General features: G+C 37.5%; 1 protein-coding gene across 4 annotated transcripts in view; it reads left to right on the top strand.

The window, feature by feature from the left end:
* The first annotated feature begins 387 nt into the window (after positions 1-387).
* SLC1A3 (solute carrier family 1 member 3) overlaps positions 388-13,062 on the top strand; it is a 61,840-nt gene continuing 49,165 nt past the window's right edge. For all 4 annotated transcript variants that reach the window (XM_074166837.1, XM_074166838.1, XM_074166840.1 and 1 more), the window contains exon 1: positions 388-568. In XM_074166837.1, the coding sequence (XP_074022938.1) occupies positions 388-568 (181 nt within the window). The remainder of the gene's footprint in view (positions 569-13,062) is intronic.

A 13,062-nucleotide genomic window follows, 5' to 3' on the forward strand; every position in this document is an offset into this window, starting at 1 on the left:
ATATCTCTAGCAACGGCAAAAAAAAAAATTACTCCTGGGTTTTACAGCAGGACAGCAATTCAGATTAATTTCTGAAGACACAGTACACATATCTGATCAGTCCATATATTCCTTCTTTCAAAGAGTTCTTTAACAGTCATTGAGGCTATTTATTAAAAACTGCAAGCAACAACTTCGATAGTACAAATAATGTAAGTTTTACTGAAACATGAAGAATATTTGCTTCCGTGCAAACATAAGGCTAATCATTCCTCTAAAATCTTATTACAATATTTGGTATTTCTTGTCTTGCAGGTTTCGCCAGTACCTCCCACAGAAAGGAGTCTTCTGTTTTTTGAAGGGATATTGACAGAAGTTAATTGTAAAAGAAAACTTGCTTCAAGATAGATGACTAAAGGTAACGGAGAAGATCCAAAAACTGGAAGTAGGATGGAACGCATTCAACAAGGAGTCCGGAAACGTACACTTTTGGCTAAAAAAAAAGTGCAGAGCATAACAAAGGATGATGTTAAAAGTTATTTATTGAGGAATGCCTTTGTGCTCTTCACCGTTGTTGCTGTGATTCTTGGTGAGTAATTTGTTCAATAGGAATATTCTGTTCTCCAGTGCATTTGACAATGACGATTTGCCTGAGTGATTTGCATTACAAATGAGATGCCAAATTCTTCTGCATTGATAAGAATGTTCTGGCTTGGAGAGTTTTGGCTTTGACAGCTGCATGTTGAAGCTTAGTGATGTTGAATTATTCTAGTATTCCTAAGGAGAGTTTTGGTGAAAAAAATCAGCTGGTTTATGGATTCTTCTCGTAAAGAATCAGATAAAATAACTGAATTGAATTTTTTCAATGAAATCTTTTTATACCAAAGCCAGATGCAGCAAAATGCTCAGGATGTTACTTTTATTTACCTAATCTCTGAAAATTGGAATGACAAACAGAAATCCTCAATGAATGAAATGAAGTGACATTTCTATGCAAAGGTGTGTATTAGGGCCCCAATCTTTTCAGCTTTCCTTTGATAAAAACAAAACAATCAAACCTAAGTACAAGCTTACACTTTCTCAGTCACTTGCAATCTTACACATGCATCTTTCAGATGCAATTGGGGCAACAATGACAATGCTACCTATTCAAAGGACTGCAAGATAGCACCTGATTAAATGCCTTTTTAAAGTATACGGAGAGGAATCTAGGACATCAAACAGCATTTAGATTTGGAATGCACGAAAATGTAAATTTAAAATATTGCTAAACAATTTGGATTTACATTAGAAAGAGAATCTTCTGAGAAAAACATACAAATTTTTAAACAAGTTTTCCCTTACATAATTACATGATCACTTTTGGTAATTTTCCTTTAACTACAGATTATCTAAATGACACCAAATGTTTCATGAAATACCATTCTTTATACTGTGAGCAAGAACATTATGGCTTTACTGTACTTCTTTCATTTTTATTTTCCAATTTCTGTGAAATCTGCTCATGAAAACCCAAATGTTAGCATTTACAGATAAGGGTATATATCCTATACCTATGTAGGCCCTAATGTGCTTGATAGCACTGTTCCATATAAATCTGCTTGCTATGTTTCTACAGCTTTTTTAACAACTAAAATTTTAGGGCTTTAGCATTATTGTTGCTTGATACCACATGTGTAGGGTTCTTTTAAATGAATTTCAGGTTTAATGTTTTTTTTCTGGGAGACAACTATATTAATTTTCGTATTGGTAAAATAAATAGTGTTGCTATAACAGAAATGCGAGTTTCTCCTGTTCATCAACAGTATTTGATTACAAGTGCTTTTAATTCCTAAATAAGAATTTGTTCAATGCAAAAACCCCATTAATATCAGGGGTAAAAAGTTTGGTCATTTTATCTGAAATGGTCTGGAAAGGCAGAACAAATTATACAGGTTTTGAAACACTTTCCAACCTCAAAGGAATGAAATTCTTAGATTGTCGCCTGTCTATACTGCACAAGACCAATGTTCTCTTGCAATTTTTTCACTGTCATCTAGCTCCAGTGTCACTCCTATAAATGTGGCAATGTGGGAACAAAAATGTAGGCTGGACAAGTGTTTTTACTGTTATTGCATGTTCCAATTAGCTTTAGATGACTAGTGACAAACGTCTGCCCACAGCTCCACTACCACCTACAGCAAAGGCAGAGCGCCAGTAAGGCTGGAAAACAAGTTGGAGAACTCATGAAAATGTGCAGCCTAGGATGAGCCGGCTGCTCAAATTCTGCTCATGAACCTATAGACATATCTGGTGCAATATGTGGAAAAATGTCTTCTCGTTACTACGACAGAATACTCCAAAATTTTCTCACATTTGTTATTTGTGGTGTAATTTTACAGTATAGATATGATTAGAACGGTAAGTTTACAGTTGGTAGCTCATAAAAAGGTAAGATTTGGGCATTTGGAGAGTTTTTTGCTCTTGCGGAAATATTCAGAAGTAGGGATAAAGAGTTTGGAAATCACTCAGCAGTTGAACTCCATCTGTCTAGTTTGTCAAGGATTAAATTGTTATAGTCTCTCAATTGTTTGGTGATCTGTGGAAAATTAGGTGGTGGGCTTGATCCCTTTCCTTGTAGACAGTAATCAACATTGCAAAACAAACCCACCAATTAGCACCACTGTCTGTTTCCTCAGAGACACTTGGATGCGAGTGTAGGTGGAAACCAAACTATACTCAGGCCAGGGTTGAAATCGTTTACAAGAAATGATGCTTAATGCTCTCTGTAATCTAAACAGACAGATAACATCAGTTTTTGGGGCTGTCAGTCCAGCAATTTTCATACAGACTAAACTCAGGAAAAACAGAAATTTAGCTTTAAAGAGAGCAACATTTCTTCAGAAACATTTCTTTCAGGCCTCCTTTGTCAAGGGGCTGACATGAAAAAGCCTATTTAATAGAGCATTTCCGATTTCTTTGATGAGGAGGATTGATGCTGGTAAAGGTTAAGTGGATAGGACCATATATCTTAGCCCACTTTCAGGACTGTAGTTTATAACAGGCACTTGAGTTTGTGTCTGTGAAAACATGCACTTCATCATGGAGTGGGTAGCTGCAACATGCATTTGTGTTGCATACCGATATTTTGCAGGGAGGCATTTTCTGGCATTCACATGATAAAGAAGAAATATAGGCAACATTTACCCTAACTTCTGCTGTTACTTATGATTCTGCACTGAATTCATTAGCTGCTACGATACAAAACCAATTAGTCTTTAGAAACCTAATGAGAAATATGCAAAAAGATATAATGCATGTTGAGAATCACTTAGCACTCTTCTCCATTTCCCCAAACCCTCAAGAAAGGTCCTTCTGACTTCATGTTCTGCATATGTAGGGTCCGTCTAGCACAACATCGTTGTCATAGCTGTTGTTATTTTTAGTGAAAATTAAACTGCTTCCAAGTCCTTTAAGAAAGTTTGAGAAACTTGGTCAATAAGTGAGTTGTGATGCAGTTTTTCAGATTCTTCTGGTACACCTAGAAATATTATATTAGTTTTCTGCTGTGGATCTTGGCAAGAGCAAATAGATGGGAACAATTATGTGAGCCGAATTTGGGAAGCTGACCACTGGTAAATTCAGAGTGTCACGATGACCAGGAGCAATTTAAGGTAGGTTTGGGGTCATGGTGGCTCATGGAAAATCTGCAGGAAGTCTTACGAACTTTGAAGTGCTAGCCAAATTACTGGCAAAATCTCAGGCAGTGCCCTCTCTCCCACGCTACTTAGCTCCATCATCCTGTCCCCAAAATGCCTTCCTTTCAGATACCCTTCCTTCATCAGACTGTCTTGATTCTCTGCTGCTTACCTCCCATTTTCCAAAAATGCCACAGGAGTCCAGACTTTACTCTGGCAGGACTCCTAAATGCCAAAGAATCTCCTGTGGATTCTGAAGCTGTACAGAAGGAAAGATCGAGACACACAGAGCTGCTGAGCAGAGATCCTCAGAAGCTGTTCACAGAGAAATACTGTTTTAATTGAGGAGCTCAGAGAAGTAGAGGAAGGCTGTGGAGCGAGTACTATAAAAAGCAGTTTTTACATAGTTATGAAGCCATTATAGCTCCAGATCATTGCTTAAATCCTCTTTACACTGCCGAAGTTATATGCTGCAGTTGTCCAGTGGGACTTTCAAGGGGGATGGGGATGGATCCTGTTCTGTTTTCTGGTTACCTGTCCACCAAAGGGAGCGCAGGGCTGGCTCTGTCTCCGAACCCAGTCTTCTGTAACTGCGGGCAATCTCACAATAGATGTGAAATTAAATTGGCCCATACAGCATCTGCTCTACCACAGCATTGACCATATATAAGATTCCAAAACTTTCCAACGCCTTTATTAAAAAAACTAGTTAAAAGTACAGGAAGAAGACAAGGAGAGGTGAAGGCATTGCTAATGTCCCCATGTCCCTGAAAAAACAAAGAGTTAAGCAAAGTCTGCAGATGATTCTTCATGATACAGAAGGCATAACATCCCCACACCTACTAAAATATGTGAGCAGTGAAAATCTGCGCAGAGTAGCTAATTCGCCTGTCTCAACACACTCCTTGTCTGAAAAATAGTTTAAAATGAGCCCTAAGAGGTACTAGTGTGTAATTCATAGGTAGACAGAGTCCTGGATAACACCCACAGAAAAGACCGTCTCTTGTGTGTTGAAGTGACATCTTTTCTGCTACTGGCAGATCCTCTGTATCCATTGAAGATGGAGGCTGACATACCCAGAGAAGGGTATTTGACCCCATTACACCCTGACAATGAACACGATGACAGTGCCTAAGGCATCCTTGGTAAAATTTGCATGAGAACAAAGCAAAGATCCATCACTATAGGAGAAAAAGCTGTGGGAGGTGAGTCCTAGGTGAAAGATTATGTTAAAACATGAAGAGAGAAATGTGATACCATACAGATTAAGATACATACAAGAAAATCAAGACAGTTTGGGGACAGCTAAGGAGAAATTAATTCTATTTATGCTGAACTCAGAGACTGCCTCTGTCCCAGTGCTCTCCTAAAGAACCTACCCAACACAATTGTTTTGTCACTGAGTGATAAAACCATCCTAATTAGTAATATTCTGAAAAAAATGCTAAGCAAGACCTGAATTCTTTTATAAGTTAAGAAATAGTTATAATTTGGGGGAAAAAACATAAACAGACACTGTAAGATTGAGAGTAACACTTGAAAATTCAAAGGAGATGATCCTTTTCAAAAAGGAGAATAGAACTAAAAAGAACTTTAATTCTGCTATTAAGTAGCTAGTAATAAAAGTCAGACTGCGAAATATGAACAGTACGCTAGTGTAGCGGTTACTTGCAAAATAAATTTATGTTAATTTATTATCACAGTCTTAATTTCTTAGTGTACACTCTGGTAATACTGAAATGAAACAGCAGTGGTTGTTGGACTGCCATATGTGACACTGAGTAACAACAATAAATTTGTCTACTTTGTGAATAACAATTGTGCATTCCGGAGACAGCAGTTGTGCTTATATGCTCAGTAAAGATAAAAAACATGCTCAATGTAACCTTACTACCATTTTATTTGCTCTAAATTTTCAAATCAGTAGACTTGCAAAGTGGTACTCAAAAGTAGTATGTCTGAGTGGTCATAAAACAATCCAGAGAAACATACAATCACTGCATTCTGCCTACAGCTTGTGAAAAGGAAGTGAAATTCTCAAAACTCGTTCTAGAAATTAAATTTAAACTTATTTATGTAATACCACTTCTTACAATGCAGATTTTAAGGCTGTCCTGGGTGGAATGCAAGATAGTAACTGCATGAGACATTTAGGATGTTTACATGGTTTCTCAGAGATTTTACAGGAAAATTCCCCAAATGCCTGTAAAATATGGTGATCACGCTATCAAAGCTATGTTGCAACAGAAACAGTGGTCTTCTCAAAGACTGTAAAAAAAAATTTACTGTTGAGCATCAAAGGGAACTAAAAAGATGTTTCAGCATCAAATGAACTAGTATTAGGGCTTGCCAGTCCTTTCCACTTTTCAATAGGCGTGCACCGTAATCACTATGGTGACTGCAAAGTAGTACAAAATCATAAGCAAGGTGCCAATGATTTGTATGCTGAGTAAATGTTTGATGTTGTTAGATCCTTACTAGCACCCTAGCTATTGTAAAGCTAAAATGAGTTGTCATCTGCACTGGAATGCTTTTGAGTTGGCCACAGTGAAGGTGTAGCTGACGATGGCATGCTCGGTTGTTTACGAATTCCTGAAACTTTCATTCATGTGGCTTAAATTTCTCACTTCATTTCTTGAAGTAACGAGGCACGTAAAAGTTTCTGGGGACCTTATGATACCAAAGAAAAAATGTTTTTATAAAATACCTATCTTTTTATGTGAACCAAGATAAAGTGCATTTGAAAAACTATACAAAGAAATCAAAAATTAAAGAGAGTTAAATAAAGAAATTAGACCTTCTGGATGTTAATAAGGATGCTAAAAAATAATATACAAATGTAGGCATTGTGTTAATTTCTACTGTAGCATTGACTTCTACATCAGCAGCTGAAAGATACTGACTCTATTTTCTTACATTTTGTTAAAAAAAAATCAGGTGTCTGGAACCATAACTGCACAAAATAATCCATGTAGTCACATTAGTTGTGTATATCCTCCTTCCATCCTCCCAATTCCTCGGAGTACTAACCAAAGACAGTTGATAAATAAGGTTACTGCTTATATTTTGATGTCAAGAAAAGCAAGCTGCATATGGAATCCAAATCTCAAGAGATGGGTGTCTTTTCAGTGCATGAGCAGGAGCTAGGACGCTCAAAGAGGTAACACCAGAAGTCCACAAGCTAAACATATAACTGCCTAAAACTTGCTAGGAGGTAAAAAAAAACCCAGCAAACAAACAGGTTTGCATTCCTACTCCCACTCTTTTCTGAATGAGTCAGGACCAGCCAGATATTTTCACCCAGTCAAGATGCAGAAGCACAAGAGCCCTCACCTTGGGAATGGTGTCAGCAGTGCTTGAGGAATTGCGTTACTCTTTTCCTTTCAAACGGCAAGTTACAGGAGGATGCAATTCCACCACTCCTTTCCAAGTTGTGTCATCACGCAGAAGGAAATGCAAGTCTTCTAAAGGAAAATACATATGCCAAGGGAACAAGAGGTGGCATGATATTTTAACCTAATGGCTAAAACACTCATCTGTAACAGGGAGCCCCAGGTTGTCAAGTAATCCTTTGAGCAGGAACAGGCACATGGGTCATCCCAAATCCAAGTGATTCTCTGCATGCATGTGTCAGTTGTGTTCAGTTTCTAGATCCCCAGGGCTTAGCCTGGAATTAGGCAAATAGATGTTTAGGTCATGGAATTCTGAAAAAAACACAAGTGAAATGGTGAGAAATGAGGAGTCTTACAAAACAAATGGAGAAGTGCCCATTAACTTTATAGATTCCAGAACTAAGCTTTTTTATCTAGAGGGACTTTGAAGGTCAGAATTTGGACTCAGGTACTTACTATGCAATTAAGTATTGTTCCAGGTGCCAGTTTTCCTTTGCTATTTTTGTGACAAAGGGATAGGGATAGATAGGGAAATTTTGCCGTTCTGAATAACATCTAACAGTGAGAAGAGATGCATCATAATTCATATGGAGGTTACGTCTAAATTAATCTATGCTACAACATATCCTTCAGGTGAGTTAAGTCTTTTTAATGAACTGAAAGAAAACACTTTTGGATATTCATGTGTTGAAAGAGGCTGTTGATCAGTAAACTAAACAGATGGAAGATTCTAGTTATGAATAGTTTCATGGTCATATTGAGGTTTTTAAAGATGAAGTGGCTCAACTAAAAAAAATCAGACAGCTAGGGGCTGAAAGAATTGTAGAATCTTTTTAAAAAGATGGTAACATGATTACATGAATTTCAGTCATGAACCTGATTTCCTTATCAGAAGAATTCACTGAATGATAAATCAAACATAAATAAAGCATTCTGGTAATGCTTACACCTGATACGGCAAAAGTCTTGTCTTCTACAACAGGAAATGCTTCCTCTCAGTCTGTCCAGGTTGTTACTGTGTGTCAGCAAGATACTGGATAAAAAAGATTCTTTAAAATCTTTTACAAAGTCTGCCACGTGACTTATGTTCCATGACACAAATGGTTCTGGAGTAGGCATATCTTGATTCAACAAAATACTTAATCCTCAGCAGCAAACATCTCAGTTACAGATTTAGACTATCAGCACTAAGCTAACAGGTGGTTTTGTAGGAATGAAAAGTTGGGCTAGCTCCATAGAGATATTAATGCATAATTTGAATGTCCCACAAATTATGTGTAAAACTACATATTAAGGAACCCGAGCCTACAATGGGCTGTTTTGTCTAAGGTGGAATTAAAAAAAAAAAAAAAAACCAAAACAAATAAAGGCAACTATCAAGCTCTAACCTCAGGCTCTCCATTAAACTACACTAGAAGTTTTTCAGACTAGAGCTCTGTTTTCCGAACATGTTTGCACAAAGTTCTTGGCACCGAGGGATCTCCGTCTCATTGACTGTGATTCCTCAGTGTTACTATACTGTAAAAATACTAAATAATACAGATGGGCAGCTGAAACTGTAGTAGAGAAAACAGAATTCAGTGCTGTTAAGGACTATGTTAGCTTCCAGTTGAGGAAAAACAGGAAAGAAAGAAATGTAAAGGTAAGAAAGGAACTATGTAAACTTTAAGAGAGCAGCTTTCTTATCTGTTAGGAACTATTCTTTATGCAAGGAAAAATATTAGCATTAGTCAAGAAGGTGAAGCAGCAAAGTAAACCCAGGCATTAAAAAAATACTTATTAGAGTAACTTTGTAAAGCACCGAGTAGTACCGTAATTCTAAATAATACTTCATGAAATATAATCTGGCACATATTGTGAATTTCTGATCTTTTTTATATGCATAGTAAGAGAGAATTCCTGAATGTTGATGGAATTGTTTGTTATTTTTTGCATCAAAAATATTTTTTCTATAGCTCAGAAACTAATAAGAATACATAAACTAGGAGTAGTTTGTCTTTCAATAGTCTTTTGTTTGAGGATGAAATCAGAAATAATGTCCCTATTCCATAAAGATAGGGCCAGCAATGAAAACTCTTCTTCATTCCAAATCCTCCACAAATGTCCTGCAATTTCTTGTCTTACAAATAACAACAAAAGAGAAATCAAAGATGATAAATAAATATAGAAACAATTCAGGGAAAGCAAGGAAAAAAATAAGAAAAAATTTGAAGGCAAGTAGAGAAGCATAAGTTGGATAAAAAGAAAACAATCTTTTGGACACATTCTCAAAGGAAGAAAATTACCTCCTAATTGGAATAGAAGGGCAAATGAACCTAATAACTAGAGAGAGAAGGGAAAAAAATGTATGAGTGTAACACTGGAGCCAAGAAGTAGCAAAGGACAGATTTCAGTGATTTTTTTAAAAACTTTTGAAGAGCACTCAGATGCCATTATATCCTCAGTTTGGTATAAGAAGCATCCTTGTTTAGGCAGCACCTCATAAGTGATTTTACTCATTCCTTAGTTACATCGGTTCTTCCTTACATCTTCAGACTCACCATGAATATTACAAAGTGCCTCTGGATCTCTGCAAATTGTAACTGAATATTGATGTTAGAAGTCTGGTGTGATTCTTTTGGAAGGTAATAGCTCTCACTGCATAAAGCAAATCTTCAGGTCCGGTTCAGGAGGCACATGTTCCAGAGGCAGAGTAAATGCAGCGCTGCCGCTCTGTCTTTCCTCAGTATAGCTGAGAGCACTGACTTCTCTTCTGATGCAGGGAGCAACTCTTTGACGTTAGTGTAACTCTTACTTCACTACATATTTGCTTTTCTTTGGATGTGTCTCTTTTTACAGGCTCAGAATTCTGTCTAGGTGGAATTGGAGGCTTTTTTTGCCTGTTGTTTTCTGATCTTTCACAGCTTAATTGAGGCAGGAGTTTCAGCTAAATTGCTTGATATGTGGAAGTCTTGGAGAGCCCCAGAGGGCAAGTGTGCATGCACGGTAGACTCTGTAGCATGTGAGCAGTGACTTTACCACTCCCAGCAAGTGTCGGGCCTGCCACAAATCAGTATGTGCCATCCAGAACTACCAGGGGTAGTCCATTTTTTCAGAGTAAGTACAGTGCATCCTGAAATAAGTAGATACGTGTTTTATTCTTCCCAACAGAATTAAGTCAACAAGTTGTAAGGTATCACTTTGCTGCTAGAACCATCCCATACCTCAATATATCATATTATTGGGATCCTCTGCATCCCAGTGACGTCTAAGATATCTAGCTTTTCTACGGTACTTCTCCTATGCCCCCTCTCATGATATCTCTCAAACAAAGGAGAGGCAGCTATTTGTGTCCAAATTAGCCCATATTCTGCTTCAATATAGCCACCTATAAGAGGTACTTAGAGCACAGGGCCTTAGGCTCTCTAGTGCACTGGCATCATCCAGTTAAAAGAGAAGGAACATATCACACAAAAATATATACACCTATACATGTGAGATTCTCTGCTGGGTTGATGTCAGATTAGAGAGCTGTAGAGGAGTAACAGCTAGTTTGTTAAGCCAACCAATGCTTCGTCTTCTTCATGTCTGAAACAGAGGAGCAAGTTCATGCAGAAAACATTTGCTCTAAATTCAGCCTCAGAAGAAGAGCATTTAAGGAATTTTAAGCTATGTATTAGCTCCAATTCTGAATTGCCATAGGAAGACTAACTGGTTGCTTAAGGGTATGTTTTTGTTACTGATTAAGCCAGTCCTACATTTGTCTCTGGCTGCATATTTCCAACCCCAAATGTTTGCTTTCCTACTTTGCCATCACACCAGCACCACCATCATCTAGTACAACAGTAAACCTGTCCAGGGAATTAATCTGGCAGAAATCGAACCCAGCGAAAAATAGTTCCTCCCTGGTTTAGCACCCAAATAAGCTCATCTCAGTATCAGACAAGTACAAGTGCATTGAAGTAAGGACTTTGGGTTTGTCTAGTTTGGAGAAAAGGAGGCCTAGGGGTGACCTCATTGCTCCCTACAGCTTCCTGAGGAGGGGATGTGGAGAAGGAGGTGCTGAGCTCTTCTCCCTGGTACCCAGTGACAGGACACATGGGAACGGTTCAAAGCTGCACCAGGGGAGATTTAGTCTGGACGTTAGGAAGCATTTATTTATTGAGAGGGTGGTCACACACTGGAACAGGCTTCCGAGAGGGGTGGCCAATGCCCCAAGCCTGTCAGTGCTTAAGAGGCATTTGGAAAATGCCCTTAATAACATGCTGTAACTTTTTGTCAGCCCTGAAGTGTTCAGGCAGTTGGACTAGATGATTGTTGTAGGTCTCTTCCAATGGAGAATTTTTCTATTCTATTCTATTCTATTCTATTCTATTCTATTCTATTCTAATTCTATTCCATACCATTCCATACCATTCCATTCTATAAAAAAGACCAGTTAAAATTGTAGTCTCTTACTAGCTGTAGCAATTTTGTGCTTTCCACAGCATTATCCCCTCAGTTTGATGCCATATATTCCCTTCCTTACCTTAGTCGTTTTCGTACTGCAGGACTTGGACAAAAGAGCCTGAACCAAGGGCATTTCTCCTTTTTTTGAATAAAGACTCATAAAGCACTTCTTAAGTTATCGCATCAAATATACTTTGTGTGAAGGACCTTTAAGGAGGGTCATAGCCTTACACCTTTAGGATGAAAAATGTCAGAGATATAATAAGGCAGCACAGTGTCTATATAATACCAGAAGCAGTTCTCAAATGCTTAAGAGCAGTAACTCTGCTGCAGTCCTAAATTAAATGAATTGAGCAAAAAAAAGCAGTTAGCTACTAAACAATGCATAGCATAATAAGAGCTAAGAGATAAAATTGGTAAAAGTAACATAACAATCACAAAAAAAGTCTGCTGCAGTATTTAGGTATTGAATATTTCAGTTAAGTATGTAGTATTTATGTTTAACAAAACAGTATCAAAGGGTACATACCTCCCTACCTACATAAGGAAAAACAGAAAGTAAGGAAAGAGCAGGTGATATGCAAGGCGGGTGAGGCTGGGGAGAAAGTTCAGTATAAAACTATGAAAAAAAAAAGATTAAAATCAAAAGCATACAAGTGAATCGGTGAGTCAGTGGTTCTTGTGGCAAGCAAAGGAAGAGATTAAGAACAATTGTGATTTTGTCGGCAACTTGAAGTATTTCTTATCACTAGAAAAGTTATTTACCTGTCTGTCTCAAGTAAATACAGTTGCAGCCTTATTTGAAACTGGTTGTTAGAAAAAAAGGTGTCAGAACAAAATGGTAAATTAAGCAGAAACAAATGGCCCAAAGAACAAAAGCGTTCATTCCAGAGCTCTGCAGGAACATAAGAATGAAATGACTGTGCAGCTAACAAAAATATACAATGTCCCATTAAACTGGTAAGAGCCTGATTCTGTTACTGGCTTTAGCCCAATTTCTGTTATAGAACAAAATGTTATTTGCCTGCTGGTTACAAAGTTTTTCTAGAAGAGCACTATTAACAGCTGTTACTTTAGTGCACGGTTCTACCTAGTTTAAGATGTTCTTTTCCAGTTGTTAGGAAGTCTTCTATTTCTTGCTCTTTCTATTTCCCTGGAAAAGAAAAAGTAAGTCTGTACCTCATCTATTAAAGACAAGGATATTGATACAGACCTCATTTGACAGTGTTTTGAGATTTACTGGTAAAAAGCAGAAGTGTATTTAACTCTTATGGGTGTGTTCTTTTTGAACTGGCAAACATTAATACGGAAAAGGCAGTTCTTGCACTGTCATGCGTATATCACCTAGTAATTTCCTCTTGAAATATGCCTGAGTGACTTTTGATCAATTAAAAAGTAAAACTGCTAGATTTTTCTGCTTTCTGCATGAAAATGCAGTAGAGAGCATGGACATTTAAAGAAATCTGAACTCCAAGTAATGGTGTGGTCTTAGTCCTGTTTCTGAAGTAAGATAGAGACCAGAAGCTCATAAAAATTCATAAGATTTCACTTATTAAACAAAATTGCTGCTATAGTTCACTTAAAGA

This window comes from Numenius arquata, chromosome Z, assembly GCF_964106895.1.
Source record: "Numenius arquata chromosome Z, bNumArq3.hap1.1, whole genome shotgun sequence".
In the NCBI taxonomy this organism is placed as follows: Eukaryota; Metazoa; Chordata; class Aves; order Charadriiformes; family Scolopacidae; genus Numenius; species Numenius arquata.